This window comes from Cricetulus griseus (genome assembly GCF_003668045.3).
Source record: "Cricetulus griseus strain 17A/GY chromosome 1 unlocalized genomic scaffold, alternate assembly CriGri-PICRH-1.0 chr1_0, whole genome shotgun sequence".
In the NCBI taxonomy this organism is placed as follows: domain Eukaryota; kingdom Metazoa; phylum Chordata; class Mammalia; order Rodentia; family Cricetidae; genus Cricetulus; species Cricetulus griseus.
Window position 1 is genome coordinate 7,777,970 of NW_023276806.1, and position 19,260 is coordinate 7,797,229.

Genomic DNA, 19,260 nt, shown 5'->3' on the forward strand with positions numbered 1-19,260 from the left:
TCTAGCTATCTATTGTTCAAGAGGGTAGGAATAACATGAAAAGCAAGCACAATGTTACAGACGCTGAACTACTTTTTAATATATAGTATAGAGAAAGACTGGTATGTTTAAATGTTTTGAACCCCAGATATCACTGGAAAATTGGACAAAAAGCATGCTGGCACTAAATTGAAACTTCCAATGAAGTTGGTGGTCTGATCTTCACAAAATTAAAATTAAAAGCTAGTAGCATCTCTTGTACAGCTTCAGTGTGGATGTCCTATGTACAGTGCATACTCCTTGGCAGTAATTTCTCATGTTTGTGCTCTGTGTACAGGAGGGCAGCTAATGTTAATAGTACAGTCTAGCCTAGAGGCAAAAGAAACTTGTAAAAGGAACTTGGGGTAGAGTCCTCAGGGGACTTTTGACTCTAGAGATGTTTTTGGCTGTCTTCTGAAGGTTGTATTGCTGTTGGAATCTAGGGAGTCAGAGTTGTAGGTGATACAGACTCCCACAATGCCATGGACAGAGTTATAAGAAAGGCTTTGTCCAGTGTCAGAAAACCTGTGTTAGAGTGGAATCTGACTGTGTGTGCAACCAAGCCATTGCCTCCTCCCTTAAGAGTTAATCCAGTTTGGCAGGACCACCAATTAGGAGGGCAGATCTACCTTAAGGAATGCCTAACAGAGAGGAGGAATAACTCACCCTTTAATGAGGTTACAATCTTTTCCTTGTTAGAATTACACTCCTCCTACACCCCCTCCTCTTCTCTGCTCCACTCTGCCCTGCTCCATTCCCTACCCCTCCCCTCCCCCTCTGCTCTCCTCCCCTCTACTCCCCTCCCTATCCCATAATGTCCCTCCTCTGTTCTCTTCTCCCATCTATTTCTTTTTTCCTTTCCCTTCTCAACCCCTTTCTTTTCCTCCAGGCAGTTGCTGAGATTTACAACCTGCTTGTCCTGCAGTATTTCTTTTAAACTCTAATAAAATTGTCCTTGAGCTACTGACTCCATTCTTAAATTCTTTAGCAAGGAGACTAAGAGCCCTAGGTGGGAACCCCACTTTCTACAGTATTACCTTACAAGCACAAAGGGACTTTCCTGCAATCCCTGCAATACTTGTTCTATTATAATCCTTTTTTTTTGTCTTTTTTCTAACATCAGTGTGTTGACACCATTATAGGTAATGATACAGAATATTGGCATAGATGCCAGAATAAATGCTTTCTCATATATTACTGGCAGAATAAAAAATCAGTTCATATAATTGTTTCATAGGATAATTATGTAAATTTTAAAACCTGCACTTGTTTGCATTTCTACCTCCAAGATGTGCTTCCTAAGACTGTCTTAATGGATATGCAGCTGTGGTGGGACTTGGATACATTTTAATGCAACACTGTTTTTTAATAAGGAAGTGCTGAAAACAAATATTCATCCTTAGGGAAGTTTTAAATACACACTCATAATAAGCAAGGCTAGAAATGGTAAAATTGTAGGTTCTAATGAGGAAAGACAGATATGGTATATTGTAGGCTATAGGTAATTTAAGGTTTTTTTTTCTTAGTTTGTAATTGAGTGTGTACATACACACAACAGAATAATGATCTATTAGAATACAGAGTAAATATGAAGATATAAATGACCTGGCAGAAGTGTGTGTGTGTGTGTGTGTGTGTGTATACATGGATTTGTATGTGTATATGGATATACATATACATATACATATAAATATCTCTTTAGTATATATACTAAAGAGATATTTATGGCATAAAATTATCAATACAAATGCAATGAGGAAATGGGAATTTCTCCAGCCATTTTATGCTAAGGAAACAGAAGCACATGGGCCAGCCTATGTGAAAACTCTCCTCTCCAGGAAGAGATTGACAGCTATATAGAAGGATGGATCAGTGAAGGAGGTGACCATACCTTGACAGGGACTGCTGAGATGTGCATATCCCTCGCCTTCTATTTAAACTTTAATCTCACTTCAGGATGGTCACTGGATCTCCTCACTCCTCTTCCCAATATGACCACAGGGAATCAGGGAATAAATCTCCTTTATTTGCTTTCTACAACTAATTTGGCTGTTTTAATTGGTTTCTCCTGGATAGGTGAACAAGTGTGTCTTTTTGAGGGATAGATAGTGACCCCAAGTTCTGTAACAGGAGTAGTCCATTACAGAGAGTGCAAGTGTAGGGTAGAATATACATTCTTATGGTGTTTATATGTTTCTCAGTCTTGGAAAATCATGAAATTCAAAATGTAATGACATCTTAGAACCTGTGCTGTAGTACATAAACACACACACACACACACACACACACACACACACACACACACACAAATGTTCATAAGTCCTTCCTTGTGTGACTGAAATGACTAATTCACTTCCAGTAGTTTTCGTCAGCATTTCTTGAAAAGAAGCCTGATTAGACACAGAAGGAGAAACCAGAGGGGAATGCTACAATCCCTGCTGCTGGGGTGAATGTCACACTGCAATGCTCCATTACAACAGTTTTGATTTAAATCCTAATGAAGGATCACAGCTTTAAAGAATATTGGAGGTCTCTATCAGGCCCTTCCCCTTGGATCTTGGGGAACCCTGTGGAAGGGGGGGGGTTAGGAGATTGCAGGAGTCAGAGGGATGGAAGACACCATGAGAACATGGGCCACTGATTCAGCTAAGCAGGGCTCACATGGGCTCACAGAGCTCACATGGGCTCACAGAGCTCACAGAGACTGAAACAGCAATCAGGGCCTGCATGGGTCTGTGCAAGATCCCCTGTGTTTATGCTACAGCTGTTAAAAGTGGGATTGGGTATTATCTGACCCTTCTGCCTCTCAGGGGACTCTTTTCTCCTCTTGGGCTGTCTTGTCCAGCCTCCATATGAGGGCTTTTTGCCATGTTTTATTGTATAGTGTTTTTGTTGTGTTTGGCTGCTGTCTCTTGGATGCCTGTTCTTTTCTGAAGGGAGACATAAAGGGAGTTCATCTGGGGCAGAAGGAAAATGGGGGGGTCTGTTTGGAAGGAGCAGGGGGAGGGGAAACTTGTTTAAATTACTATATGGGAGAAGACTGTTTCCAATTAAAAACAAAAAGAAGAAGAAAATTCTGTGTGTGACATAGCCTAACTACTAGTATTTGGTTAAATCAAGAGTATCTTAGAAGTGTTGTGGTGGCTCACACCTTTAATCCCAGCACTCAAATAACTGGTCATATATCTATAGGAATACTCAATTTGCATTTAATCTAATTATTGTGCCGTAATTAAATGCTGTGACATATTGACTAACATTTTCCAAGATAGGATCAGTTCTGGCACGCATACGCACACATGCTGTGTTTGATCACACATGTGTTTGATCACACATGTTCTAATGCATATGATTTGGGGCTTTGGAAATCCTGTTTCCAAATTCATTTCTTTGTTTTACTTTTTTATCGCAAAAGTAAGAATAGGAAAGTGACAGAAGGTTTCCTTCTGAATAAATTGGGATTTTCCTTTTTTTTAATTGCTAAGAATGGATATTTTATAAAGTATGATATTTATCATTGCATTGTTGAGTTATTCTGGCATTATTCCCTTCATTTATCTTTTAGGAATCTAGAACACAGAGCAATTAACCGTCCAAAGAAGACCACATAGCCTGTCTTGTTGCCTCATGCATTACTATGTTTTTAAGAGCAAATCAATTAAAATTTAAAAATGACTTTCAGCCTGGCAGTGATGATGCACACATTTAATCCCAACACTTGGGAGGCAGAGATAGGTGGATCTCTGTGAATTTGAGACCAGCCTGGTCTACAGTTGTAGGACAGCTAGGGCTACACAGAGAAAACCTGTCTCAAAACAAAACAAACAAACAAACAAATGACTACTAAGGACTTATTAGGCCTTTCTGCATTCTAGAGTTGCTCAAAGTTACACATAGAAAGTTATCACATTCTTTAAGAAACTGTTAAAGGTACAACAGAGAGTCAGAACCCTAATTCTATGGAGAAATTAAAGAAATCGAATAGTTCTGGTCTGGGAAGGGCTTCATGGTTCTCTGCACTAATTCATAATTTCTGAAAGCAAAACCTCATGGAAAATATCAAGATTATTGAAGGAAAAGACTTCCAGAATCTTTCAAGCAAGTGTCCCAACAAGGATAAAGGGTATGGTAAGATAAGGCTGAAGACAGGAAAGAGAAGTGTATTCCCAAGGAATGTCATCATTACTCCGTGGTCTTGGCTTATCTAGGCAAAGAGAACAGTCAGCACTAAGACCAAGATGGTAGGCAATGAACTTACTTCTGCTCAGACTATCCCAAAATGAGATACAAGGTACAGACAAAAGATCAGAAGGTAATTACAGAAGAGTCTAGAAAAATGAAATAGTTTTAAGTCCTACTTATAGAGCTATAGCTTAGGCCAGTCACCATTTTCAAATCTCATTTTTATATGCTTCAATGGGACAATAAAACTATAGGATACTGAGTATTAAGTACTACCAATGTGTATTAGAGGAGTGTGTACTTAGTAATTTATAAAGCAAATATTTATTATTAATACTAGAAATTTAACAGGGGATAGAAAAAGCCTGAATGCTAAAGTGGAGAACTAGATGAATGTATTTACTTGGTACTAGTTAGTGTAGTTTAGTTTGCTAGTTAGAAATAACAGTGTAGTCCAGGGTGGTAACTTATGTGAAAGTTAATTCTTGAATACTCATAAAAAAGCCTATGATGGTCTGATCTTTCTTCCTTCCCTCCCTCTCTCCCTCCCTTCCCTTCCTTCCTTCCTCCCTCCCTCCTTTCCTTCCTCCCTCCCTTCCTTCCTTCCTTCCTTCCTTCCTTCCTTCCTTCCTCTCTCCCTTCCCCTCCCTCCTCCCTCCCTCCCTCCCTTCCTTCCTCTCTCCCTTCCTCTCTCCCTTCCTCTCTCCCTCCCTCCCTCCCTCCCTCCCTTCCTTCCTTCCTTCCTTCCTTCCTTCCTTCCTATCTCCCTTCCTCCCTCCCTCCCTTCCTTCCTTCCTTCCTTCCTTCCTTCCTTCCTTCCTTCCTTCCTTCCTATCTCCCTTCCTCCCTCCCTTCCTTCCTCCCTTCTCTTTTTTCATGTTTTATTTTGAGACAGGGTCTTCTTCTTTAGCCCAGTCTGAAACTACTATGTAGCTGAGGATGACTGTAGCCCTGATAGTCTTGCATTAGTATCTTAAATTCTAAGATTAGATTTAAGCACCAGTATGCCTAGATATATCCCTCTGTTTGTAAAAGAGCTGAAGTTTTTTGTACATTCCCTGTTCTTTCATTTTTAGGAATACTGCGTGGTAACTCTTTTCCTTCTGCCTTATTAGATACTCCAGTGAGCATGACACCTGCAGGAAACCCTAGTCAGAAGTGGGTGGTAATCTCTGTGCTCATATGGGGCCTCCCACCAGGAATCACATTTCTGCGAGCTCATAAAAGTGTGTTCACCATGCCCTGCTGTTCTTGAGTGATCACCACCTTTCTGTAACACTAGCAGCAAAAACAGAAAGTCTAGCAACATTGCACTCTATTATGGCCAATGACTCCTAACTGAACTTTCTATGATGAGACATGGCTGCCCCATTGTCTCTCTACAAAAAGTGTGTGGAATGAAAATGAATGGAACACAGTTTCTCTCACTCTGTCATGGAACAGGATACTATTCTGGGGCAAAAGGAATGTTTCAACTAATATCATGCCAGGCCATTGCACCACCAAGATATGTAAATAAATGTGTGGCTGCAGAGTCAGGATGACTAGAATTAACTGATTCACTTTGATACAGTAAAAGTTTGGGATATTTCATAAGACACAACCATTAGAATGTTGTGCTTTTTAAGGAAAATGGTGACTTAAGGAACCCCACCTTCTGATTAACCTAGGAAAATCAGCATGTTAAAACTATACAGAGGTGAACTGGTTTGCTCACTCCCAACTAGAATATTGTGATGTGGTTAATTTACACTTTTGGTAAGTCTTCAGGATTCTGTTTTAGATAGCCCACCCAGAATCTGAGTCATTCACTCTGAGGTATCTATCTTCATTTATAAGCAACTTTAAAACATGATTTTAGAGAAAGTTGCTACCCCATCTTGCTTTAGAAAAACGTGACCCCATTTCTTCCTGTTTTCTGCAGGATTCCTAGATTTCCATGTTTAATTGAAGCATGAAGAATTATTGTTCGAAGAACATTCACTTGCTTTGTTGGGAAGAAGTCAGAAGAAAACACATAAAATGTCTTCACATGAGATACTCATATAAAAGCTACCATCAAAGCTGTACGGATTGGAAACCAACTGGACTGTATTATGATATGGACTAGAGCTGTAATAAATTATACTAGATCAAATAATCATAGTAGCTATCCAGCTACTAGTTTAAATGTATTTGCTGGATTAATTCTGAGAATAATAAACAATTATCTATGGTCATTAGGAAGCATAATTTTTTAATGTACTTGATTTTGTCCATATCACTAGGAAAGAAAGGTAGATGAGAACTCTCTGCTTTGCATATGAATTTTTACTTAGCAGTTCCCTCACAACTATAAAAGATTCAAGAGAAAAGAGAGAAAAAGGAAAAGAGAGGCTAGTTCATGGCCAAACCATATGGGACAAAGTTGTCCAAAATATTGTCACGGCTTTTGTTCTGACAATTTGTTCCACTCTTGCATCTCGTCAGGCTTCCCTGACTCATTGACAGACTATTATATTCAGAGTGGCTGCTGCAAACTTTCTGCACTCAGAAATGCTCGTGAGACATATAAAAATGTCTTTATTTAGAGTGGAACATATAATACCTGCCAAATTTGTAGGTTTGAAACCACTTTCAATAAGAATTAAAAGGCCTTCTTCCTTGTTGCAACAGGACTATCAATAGTTGGCTTGTCTGCTTGTGAGAAATAGCCGGTTTTTGTCTCTGATGTTGCAATTTAGTTTAAAATCACTTTGTGATGACAGGGTACATAAAGATGACAAAACTCTTAAGATGACAGTCTAATTTTCGAAGATGACCGATCATCGATAAAAGATTAAATAACGTAAACATTTGAAATGCCAGATTATCAGGTAGTTGGCACACTTTCGGGGTTTCAGGATGCAGAGACACTACTGAGAAGACAGAACAATACATCTGTCATCCCCATTTCACACTATGCAAAAATCTATCCTTCCCCAAGAAAGTAGATGAATGGCAATTGCTTTTCACTTATGAGTTATTTTTTTTTCATCCTAATCCAATATGTTAAATGGTACCAAATGATAGACACAAAATGTTCAGTTTCTACAAAGCAGAATATCTGATTTGGGAAATTTTTCTCATCCATACATAGCTAACTCTTACGTTTTAACAGCAGTTTTTATATACATACAAGAATGATTAAACATGCTGGTCCTATGAAGCTCCAAATGAAATTGTTTTCAGTACTCAACCAGCATCTGAAAAAGTGAGAGATGAAATCAGTAAATATGTTGCATGGACTGTATCAAAACAACATTCTCAGAGGTAGGTAGAGTATTCAGTAGTGTCTTTCACATGCTCACAAATCCGTTTTACTTACACTTTGGTGGTACCATAATACTTGTATCCTAAGGACGCTGAGAATCCAACAACTACAGCTGGGCTGAGATAGCCGAAGATATAAAAGTTCTTGTGCAAAAACCCTTTGTTGTAGATGATTCCCACAACGACGAGATACAGGTGGAGGCCCTCAATGCACATCCAGGCAAAGGCAGCTAAGAAGAAGTAATGCAGCAGGCCAGCAATGATGGAGCAGACCAACTACGATGCAAAAGACGGAAGAAACCATGAGCAAAGTTTTCCTTAAAATCATACCATCTCTCAGCTTCATGAAGGATGTCACTTTATGTCATGACTGATCACACTAAAATATTCCAGCCCCATAAGCTTTAAAGAGGTGCTACTAGTAGCTGACTTAAAAGAACTGCATTTCTCCAGTGGAAGCGCCAATGAACCTTGTGAAGAATCAAGGTATTGGCTTTGTCCAGGGACTTGTTACTTTTATGCATTGATATTTTAGAATAAACTGGGGAGGAAGCTATTCATTTCTCAGTGGCCATATGGTGGTTTAAACAATTATGTCTGGAGATAATTCTCCCTACCATTTTAGCGAAGTTCAAAGAATGTAAATTACTGTTAAACCATACAAAACAAAGTGAGCATCTTGATTAAGTGTTAAAATTTAAAATGCACAAATATCCATTGCAGAATTTCTTCTAGTTGCATGATTACTACATACATTTGAGATATGTTTCAGTCAATCATTTTTCATGAGTATTTACTTATTACTTGGAATTAGATTTAACTTTGCTTTTTAAAAGTATGTGTATGTTTGTGTATCTACTTGTCTGTGTGTGTACTATATGTAGGAGGTATCCTTCCAGGTCAGAAGAGGGTGTCAGGTTCCTTGAGACTGGATTTAACAGATGGTTTGATTCATCACATGTGGTACTAGGAACTGAACTATGGTCTTAGGCAAGAGTACAAGTCCTCTTAAGGAAATGCACCATCTCTCTAGCTCCTGTAGTCAGGCTTATCAAAACCCGATTAGTAATTTTAAAATCTTAGTAAATTTTAGTAATTTAGTTAAATTTAATAAATTAGTAAAATAATATCTATTAGTGGAGAGGCCACATGACATACATACTTATTTCCCTTGTTAAAACAATATAGGAGATGGGGAGATGGCTAGGTGGTTACAAACACTGGCTCCTTAAGAGGACAAAGTATGGTTGCTAGCATCCATGGTGGCTCACAACCATCTGCATCAATTCCAAGGGATCCATGGGATCCAAAGGAGTTCTTTGAACTCCTTGGGTATACACATATACATGCCAATAAAACACTCATACACATAACATAAATGAATGTAAAAATGTTAGAATAGTATAGGTCAAGAATAAGGAAATTACAAGTCAAAATATTTTGGAGACATCTGTATAAAGTTGGGGAACAGAAAGATCTCTGGAAGTTGAAATTTGGAAGCCACTTAGGAAGTTGTTGGTAATGAGATAGAACTTGGGAATGGATACATATATGGGGAAGAGTTGACAAACCTCCCTATGCATAGCTGTAGAGCAAAGATAAGGGACCAGGGGAAGAAGAGATTCACAGTGGAGGGCGGAGGGGTGCATAAAATTGAGAGGTGCCTTGAATCCTGCTGCCTAGCATGGAAATAGTTTGTGCAAGCTCATTAAAATGGATGTTCCATGGTACCTAATTCAGAAGGAAATTTTAATGACTGGTTACTAGCCTCAGTCCTGGGAAGAATTCCAAGAGGAACAGAAAGGCACAGGCACTTTCCTGGTCTGTGTTCCCAAGAATTCATTTTTCTGTCAGTGCGTGGAAGGTGTTTAGGATTCTAACTGGTACTGTTGTGCGGACTTCAGTGCTGTTCACAGCCTAATGTAGGGCTTTTGACAGCCACTGGGTAACAGACATCCTCATTGCCTAGAAACCAAGGAGGATTCTTGTGATCAGTAAAGGAATCCTTAAAAGATTCCATGGCAACCATGATGAATTGTCTTAGGAGTTCACTGTTCTTCCTTTTCTCCCTCAGTTAGGCTCTTGTCTTGTCTGCTGGCTCTTCCAACCTGCAACTCCAATTTTCTCTCAGAAGCACAACCTTTAATAAACATGCCACATGTTTAATCCCATTATAGGGTCCATTTCTGTGCAGATACAGATTAATGAGACTCTGTGGTGAGGCCCCAGGTCACCACACCTTTTTTTGTGCTCACTCTCAACTCTAAAACAAACTCCCTTTCTACTTCTCTTTAGTCCTTGCTAATCGCCCGTGCAAAACCAGGTATTTCTTTGGTGTAAAATTCTGGTTTCCCCAATAATTCACATAAAGAAGGGTTTTTTTTTTTTTTGTTTGCTTGTTTGTTTAAAAGAATTTGATGTTCGTCATTTAAATATATTAGCATTACAAGAACCTAGAGAAGATAATGTCAACAATTGTCTGACGTGTCTGACCCACTAAGACCTTTATGATAGTTCATGTTTACATGACTTGTTCAGTTAGAAGATACCAGAGAAAACAAGAACAAAGCACGGTGGGGGATAGGTTGCCTACCTTATTCGTGTTGATGTTGATCCCAACAAGAAAAACAAGCTCTGCAAGGAAAAGGCTACAGCAGAGGTTCTTGTGAATGGTGGTCCTAGTGCTTTGAATTTCACTGAAGAACCAGAAGGTGAAGATACACATGGCAAGGCAAATCAATGAGATGATTATGCCAAGCTGAGTGATCCTTGTCAGGATGTTATAATCTTTGATTCCCTAAGGGCAAACGACAGCAGCATTGTTAAGAGGAAGACTTAGTGACTTATCAAAGGGATTGCAATCCCTAATGAACTTCTCAGGAAAGCATGAATCAAAATGCTCATAAAACGTAAAAAATAAAAAAGTACATTTAAATGAGAAAAACTTGTACTTGGTATCCTGAGAAATCTGATATAAATCAGGTAGTAGGCTAACAGCACTATAATTAGGGATTTTTTTCTCTCTAAGCATAGTATATATTAGTACATGCCTGAATAATGTTATCACCATCAGTTGCATGATATTGGAAAGGTAATTCATCATTGTAATGGGAAAATGGTTAATTAAAGCAGATTTATCAGTGGTAAGTCCAAGGCTATGTCTATGAGGTAATTCATCTCAAACACATTAAACAAAGGTAAAAGAGAAAAGGGATCTATGGAAGATCAAAATCATAGAGTTGAGTCTGAAATAGAGATGAGTTGTTTATTTTTACATAACGAGTAGAAGCTTTCCCCCACTCATATCCTGGAAAGAAATCATCTTTATGATTGATACTACTTTAAACAAATGTATTGAGACACTTCATAACTTCATGGATTATTAAGTATTAATTGAAGCAAATCAATGACCTGATGAAGAAACTTAGAATCAGCAACCTGATGAAGTTGGCAACATACAGATACAAAGAAAGAAATTATGTAATAATAATAGCCATGCAGTCTAGGGAAATACTAATGAAGCAAAATATGTATTATAAGGATATTTACCTTAATTTTTTTAGGTTTGAAAATCTTTGTGGTTTTATGTTCTTAAAGATATATTGAGTAAAAAAGTACCCAATATTATTAGGCATCAACATGACCCCATTATAAAAGAAAAGGTTTCTAGATACCATGACACTGCATTTCATGAATAGCTATTGAAATGTCATGTAAAATACAGAGCAATGGAAAGATAAATTTTAACATGCAACCTAATAGATGTTATAAACTAGACAAGTTCTTGATAGGAAATAAACTAAAAATTCACTGTTATGCATATGCTAGAAGGGAAGGAAAGAAACAAAGATAAAACCAAACCAAACCAAACCAAGAAAAACAAAACAAAAACTCAGGCCTTTCGATTACAGCAAGCATAAAGGTGGCCCCCAATAGAACACAAAAGGGTCATCCTTTGTGCTGATACGAGGTGAGAAGAGGAGAAGCGAGGATGATGAAGATTGGTGGGCAGCCTTGGGAATGTGAAGCCAAACTGGACTTACAATGGAGGTACTGGAAGACATCAGAATTGCAAAGTGTGTCAGGTGACCACAGCGGCATGAGGTGTGGGTGTCATTTGAATATGTCAGTTCACAGCCCTCAGATGACCAACTGCCATTGCTCATGGCATCTGCTGAATAGTTCCAAAAGGCGCACTGTGTCCTGTACTTATCTGAGACCTGAAGAATAGACATTCCAATCATGAGACAATATACATCAGCACTGCTTTGGTTGTATTTAAAACATCACTGGTAGGATTAGCATGATACTTAACCTGTAAACACAAGATCAATATTGACAAATAACATTTTTTAAGGCAGGTTTGACATTTATTTTGCAGCAATGCTACAGTTTTCCAATTTTGTAGAACTGTGATAATTTTTATTAAGTGAGAACATGTATATTTAAAACAAAAAAGACCATTACAGGCATTCTGTCTTTATTCAGCAAATACTTGCTTTTTAATAAAACAATTATAGAGTGAAGACATTATTGACCAAAACAATGTGTATTGCTGTTGATCTTACATTCTAATTGTAAATTAAAAAATTGTGAAATGAGAAAGAAGAAAATAGAATGAAAAGTAGTCAAAGAGACTTTTCCTAGGAGATGATGTCTCGTCATATGGGTATATAATATTCGTGTGTGCGTGTGTGTGTGTGTGTGTGTGTGTGTGTGTGTGTGTGTGTGTGTGTGATTAGTGGAGATTAGTGATAACTTGCAGGATTCAGTTTCCCCTTTCTCTCATGTGCATGTTGTTCTGAGGGATTAATCCAGGTTGTAAGGCTATGTTCACTGAACCATTACACAAGCTCTTAAATAACATATTTACATCCTTAAAGATATGGGCTTAGAAACTGCCAACATTAATAATGTACTTAAAATAAAACTATGAGATTGTTTAATCTTAGAACACTAAACATTTGACTCATTGGCATTGACAAGAAGAACTAGAAATAAAGAATATTTTATAGAAAAACTGGTTGAGTGCTGGAGTTGTAGTTCATTGGTAGAGGGCAAACATAGAACAGAAGGATTTGGGTTCTACTCATCACTGAAAAAGAAGGATAAAAAATATATCACCTTTTTTGTTTAATTTTCAATATACTTTATCTTCAAAACTCACATATATTAAAGTAAAGCCACCAAAACATTCCAGTTTACTGAATGCATAACAATTTCAAGTAAACCCGGACAACTTACCTTTCCATGACTTAGTGTAAATGTAATTTTTTCAAGTTCATACAATGTGGATGGATTTGAGCTGATTGAGGCAGAAATCACAGAAGAAATGACTTTTTCCCTTTCTTCAGAATTATCCTCGTTTTGAGAGTCCAGTAAGAAGTCGTCAGACGGGGAAAGCAAGGGGCCAATGCTCTTATAGCACAGGAATGCAACTACAACACTGCCTGTCAATCACATAAATGCAGTCAGTGGACTCCTGAAGTGAAAGTGTACTAAAGTCTTAAACACAGGAACTGAGAAGACAAAGGTTACATCCTCAGAAATCGGGAGAACTCTGATGGGAATGTGAAGTACAATATCCCATATACCCATTATCCTATAACATCCATGTCTTACATTTTTGACCTCTGTGCACTCTTATGGCATCACCTTTTCACAAACTTTGTTTGGATGAAAACTATTCCTAGATAATTTGACAGACTTATCCTGACAGAGGACCAGAATTGGAGACATATTCACCCCCACAGAAGCAAGCTTTAATTGATGTGCAAATGAATTGGAATTAAGGGGACAGAGAACTGATTAAGAACTGTCACACGCTACTGAGGTCAACCTTGTAATCACTGTGATGCTCCTGCTTGATGTCAAAACATTTGGTTCTGTGGAGTCAGAGGATCCATGTTTTACCTTAGCACTGCTCAGCTACAGCCACAGAATACAACCCAGTGCAGCAGCATTACAAACAAAAATATTGGTATTGTATTCAGAAAGCACTGTGGTCACAAAACTTGGCTCCTCTACAGCACACTGAAAAGTAGCATTCCTTCCCTACAATCATGTGAGGTACATGCTCCCAAATTTCTGTTCATTATAATTGTTGCAAGACCTTATTTAAACTAGATACACCACATAATCTTTCTTTGACCCACCAGCGTGAAAAGACATCTACCCATGAAACATATAGATATTAATCTATGTGGTGATTAAACTTGCTTGTCAACACCTGCAGAAGAGGGAATCTCAATTGAAGAAATGCTTCCATTAGGTTGCCTCCACGAGCATTTCCTCTAGGCATTTTCTTAAATGCTAATTAATGCAGTAGGGGCCAACCGTAGGTGGGCAGTGCTGTCACTGGTAGGGTGTGTCTGGGCTGTGTGAGGAAGGCAGCTGTATATAAGCCTGAGAAGGAGCCAATGGCCGACTTTCTCCACAGTGTCTGTTTAGTTCCTGCCTCTAGGTTCTTCCTTGGCTTGGCTTTGTGATGAACTGTAACCTGTAAGTCAAATAAACTCTTCCCCCTCCTTGATTGCTTTTGGTTAGTGTTATAGAATCCTAACTAAAATAGTCTGGTGTATTTGGACTCTCAGAGGTGACCATGATGCTAATATTTTCTGTGGATTGAGTAGGGCTCGGAGGAAGCACTGAAAACTTCAAGAGTCATGAAGTACATTAACAGGGATGGCTACTTCTTAAGGGTCATAGTAAGAAGTGGTCCCTACTCAAACAAAAATTGGTTAAAAATATATATCTTTACATAAATATATATTTAAATATATATATATATATATATATATATATATATATATATATATATTCATTACTGTTGTGTAAAATGACATTTTTAAAGCATCAATTTGTGACTTTGAATGAGGGATGTCACAGAAATCCCCCAAGTCCCCATGGTATTTCCTTAATGAATATGCTTTCGGCATTTCCCCCAGCATTCTGAACCTTCCCAGTTCTGATGACTTCTTGATAATTTTGCAGCTAGTTGAGCTTTGACCTTCCTTATCAGAAGTTATCTGGAGTGAGAAGTATTCCTTAATCAGTTGTGTTTTGAATGCTTCCTCTCTGGGTGGTGGGATATCTTGAAGACTAGAGATGTTTTAGGAGATGATATCTGCTTTGTGAGAAGTAGTTCACTAGGCCTGAAGCATTGAAGGTCACTTTTACTCCCAGTTCCATACTGCTTGCTCTTCTCCTTTGTCTTTGGGGTGTATGAAATTCTCCTTTCAGTCCACTTCCATGTGTCATGAACTCTTCCAGCCTTCCCCACCATGATGGACTTACTCAGAATGGACCCTCCCAAACCGTGAGCCAAATAGATCTTTCCTCTTTGAAGTTTCCCTGCCAGATGTTCTGTAACCGACACAGGGAATCTGTACTTTTACTAAAAAGTAAGGCTCTCTCACCAACAAAAGGGATTGCAGATGTAGACTATTTGAAAAGACTACATCCTTTCATACTGAATTCCATCTGCTTTCAGTTTTTGCTTATGTTTATGCTTTTTTTGTCCTATACTCTTTCTATATTCTGTTAGCATTAGCATATCCTTTCTTCTAAGAACAAAAAAACCAGTGTTTCATTCAATGTCTAGAGCAACTTTGTATTTATTTAGTGCAAATGACTGTGTTAAAGTTCTGGAGATACCATTTTAAGAATGGTAAATATATATATATATATATATATATATATAATATGTGTGTGTGTGTGTGTGTGTGTGTGTGTGTGTGTGTGTGTGTGTGTGTGTGTGTTTGTCCTTGTTAGTAGCTATTTTCCCTTAGATTCACTTGTTTTGCTTCTTTATTTTTTTTTTTTTTCTGTTGGAATGGTACAAGTCAATTTTTCTCCAGCAATGCAAGAATGCTTTGCAACGTACCTCTATTACTGGAAAACCATCAGGGTGAAAAAAGTTAAGATTTTCCTGAATGTTAAAATTCAAGAGTAAGTTTTCCAGTATAGACCATATAGTGAACTTTTGTGAAACTCTTGTTCCCAAATGGCTACATACTCCTTTTTATTTTGTGCTAAATGATCTTCTCAGGAGGACATTCTTCAGTGGTCTGTTTGGGCATCTGACTATTATCCCAATTTAGCAAATACTTATAAGAAAGTATGTAGGAATCCTCAGCAGAAGTCTGTTATGTTTTTATTTCATGGTTCAGAGCACTGAATCTTGCTTTGTCACCCCTCCCTCTCATATTTCTAGATTCAGCTCACGAAATAACATAAAACCCATCTGTGCCTCTTGATCCCCTCTGCATTCCCACCAATGGCACTACTTGTCTTGTGTCTTTTCTAAATAATTTTACAAGTAAAATCTCATGCAGACCTCATTGGAAGGCGAGATAAGTTTGCACATTTGCCCTGTCTTTTAAGATTCAACCTTGAAGAAAAGACATTAGTTTCATTCTGGCTTATTGAGGTCTGATATTATCATCTCTTTCAACTGTCCATTTATGTATGCCATCATTAAACATAACAAAGCTACCATGCAATCAGTCAGCATTGCTCTGAGATTTTAATTCTGTGACAATTTCAACATCTGTCACCATAATAGGTATTTTCAATGTGTTTTCCACAACTTCTAAACACTATTCAAATTGTCTTTGAAATTTCAACTGTTCACAAGGTTCTGTGTATATGTTCATAAATACTATAAATATGCTTTGTTGATTACAGTATGGTTTAGTAGCATATGAGCTAAGGGTTCAGTAGCAATATATCTTGGTTATCTTTCATTTTTTTGTAACTCTATGTCTCTCGCTTTGATCAGAAAATAAATAATGGTGAGGATAAAGAATAGAGAAAAAATTCCTATGCAGTAGAAAACAAAATTAAATGAAGCAAAACAGCAAATATCATGAGGTTATGTTGTGGGATGGTCATTAACAACAAATTCTGACTGTTCATAAAGTAGTTTCTATGTGCAATTACTGTCTAGTTTTCATCTGTATTTATGATTATTAATACACTCCGAGAAAAGGTTTCAATTCATTTTTACCCTCAACACTATGTTGTTACCTATAAGAGAACAACTATAATAGAAGTCATACTATGATGGGGAGAATTTTCTGTGCACATTATTCCAAGAGGAGATAAGGTAATATAAATTAAAATAGTAGCTGCTTGCTCGACTCCAGTTCGGTGACAAGGAAAAGCTTGTTGAATTGATTTCTTTATTAACTTCTTCCTTTCTAGTATTGCTCTAAACTATTTGCTGATAAACATGAAGACAAATCCATTAACTTTGCACCTTAGTTCCATTATCTACTAAATGAGATTTTTAAATTAGATAATCATTAAACTGCTGGCTACCAGAATTCTGTCTTAATTTTTTTAAAGTTTTATTTGACTTAGAGTTTACTCTACAGAAGCCAAGGAATGATGAATACAAAGAAAAGTCTAAGCTTAAGTAACAACTGAGCACTTTAAAAACATATCCTTTCATACAACCACAAGTTTGGTTTCATGATGAAGAATTAAGATTTTCTTTTTGGTTAAAATTTTCTTTGGTAGTCATGTCAGAATGAATCTCAAGTACAAACATGGATATTCTGTATATGAACTTAAAAGTATTTATATAGGAAATCACATGTGTCTATATGACATAGCCAAGTGCATATTGGTATTTATTTGAAATACATGAATGTGCATAAGATGTGAAAACCTACCAGTTGAGTCATATGAAGTTTTTTTCTTTGGGAATATTTTTACATAGCCTCCGTCCACATTCATATGGGGATGAGCATGCTTCATGTGATTTGAATCAAACACAAAAACCTTGAGAGCTGAAACAAGACCATGAAAATAAATCATCTAAAATTAGTTCAAACGATATAACTTTTAAATTTAGAGACAACTGCATTGAACACCAGTTCATTTAGACTCTTGGCAGTACAGTTCATAACCTAAAAGCTGAGAAGACTAGGGAATTTTGTTTTCTTTTCCTTTTCACTCACGACTGTACTCATGGTTCCAATCTTTACTGAGATAAAATAGAAAGTAAAATCTCTACACATGCACAAGCATCCACACACCATTACTAAAGCAATAAGGACTACAGCATCTTATAGGTCTGTCTAACCCATAGCCTGTAGGCTGCATTCTCCCAGGAAAGCTAGTAATATGACACCACATTAAAGAGTAAACTTAGTAAAAACCTTAAAATTCTCAGACTGTTTTTTTTTTTTAAAAAAAAACTCAATTGCTTGTTTCTCAAGTGTGAACTTTGTAGATGACAATGTCTTGCCTCAATGTCAAAAGGTTGGACGTACCTGTTAGACTATCTGCAATGTAAGTATAATTTACCTTCTAACGATTAAGGGAATTAAGTGTTTGAATAATAATTCCATTTTGGGGTTCATTAGCACTTCTCTTACTCAGAAACATAGAAATATAGTGTGCCTACAAATTAACCTTATTATTTTCACTCGTAATTTGAGTTCTGTCAACATTCTACTGCACAGCAGGATATTAGCCAGACATGCAATCCAGACACATGTGAATGATTCCTTAATAAAGCATACTTTGCTTCTTTGGGACAATTTCATAACCATCCTCAAACTTTATCCACAATTTATTGCTTTTTTTCAGCAAACTGCAGGAATCAGGGATCTGTACTTCATTATTGCAATGGCCTCATATTACCACAAGGCTAAGCTTTCCTAAAGAGAAATTTAAATATTCTATACCCATAATTTCTGATGTAATATTATAGGTTAAGGTCAGGAGATCACTGAGTGGATAAGACAGGGGAGTGATGTCTTCTGCAAACTTTCATACTACACAGTTTGTGAATAGCAAAAGGGAGACAATATAAGACGGGGGGGGCATTTATGTAGTCAAGCTTTCTACCAATGATTCTTCATTCATATTTCTCTGGTAATATGAACCACCATTCATTTCTGCATTGAGAAAACTGTGCAAAACTGTCTTGTTTGGTAAGCACTGCTGCTTGGAAGCAAACCATTTACCCGAGCACCTTACCCACATCAGTAGAGTTTAGATCAAACTGAGTTGGCTTCTGGAAGTTCTGAGAGATTCTTAAGGTAACAAGCTCAGCAGTGTGCATCAGTTTTGTGAGATGAAGTCGTCTATGATTTGTAGGTAATTGGTCCCAAATTTTAAGTGTATTCTTTTGGACAAAATTATTGATGATTTTTACAAACTCCTATTTAAGGAAAAACATATCTTTAAAAATATTGTTATATCACACTGAACAGAAGTATAGGAAACATTTTAAAGATCAACCACACTATGGATTAAATATCAACATACTCACAGTAAGACTTGAATTGAAACTATCATCCTTGGGTGAAGCGGTGCTGTTCATGTAACCTAGAACTGGGGATGACTGGGCAAGTGCCTCTATATATGTGACTATATCCACTGGTGAGAGCTCACCCTCAGAATCTCTGTAAATTTCTTGTAGTATAGCCAGCTGTTCCTGTACTGGTCCAATCTGAAAAAAAAATGAGTTTATTAAAAGAGAATGAGTTTTCTGTTGGAGGATTCTGAGAATAAGATTTAAGGGATGGGGAAGATGGCTCAGTGAGAAAAACAGTTGATGCTGAAGTCTGAGGACAAGCCTTTAGATATATAGACTCTGATCTCAGTGCTTTTGAAGCGGAGACAGAGGATACCTGTTGCAAGCTGCAAGCCATCTAGCTAGTCTAGCCTGTGATCTCTGGAGAGAGAGAGAGAGAGAGAGAGAGAGAGAGAGAGAGAGAGAGAGAGAGAGAGAGAGAGAGACAGAGAGAG

The 19,260-nt window shown here is 37.4% G+C and overlaps 1 protein-coding gene across 2 annotated transcripts in view; it reads right to left on the minus strand.

Moving 5' to 3' along the window:
* Adgrl4 (adhesion G protein-coupled receptor L4) overlaps positions 1-19,260 on the minus strand; it is a 91,367-nt gene that overhangs the window by 22,033 nt on the left and 50,074 nt on the right. For both annotated transcript variants that reach the window (XM_027395958.2, XM_035451939.1), the window contains 8 exons: positions 18,782-18,961; positions 18,487-18,670; positions 17,172-17,288; positions 12,736-12,941; positions 11,535-11,711; positions 10,085-10,288; positions 7,547-7,767; positions 7,358-7,424 (listed from right to left, as the gene is read on the minus strand). In XM_027395958.2, coding sequence (XP_027251759.1) covers positions 7,358-7,424; positions 7,547-7,767; positions 10,085-10,288; positions 11,535-11,711; positions 12,736-12,941; positions 17,172-17,288; positions 18,487-18,670; positions 18,782-18,961 — 1,356 coding nt within the window. The remainder of the gene's footprint in view (positions 1-7,357; positions 7,425-7,546; positions 7,768-10,084; positions 10,289-11,534; positions 11,712-12,735; positions 12,942-17,171; positions 17,289-18,486; positions 18,671-18,781; positions 18,962-19,260) is intronic.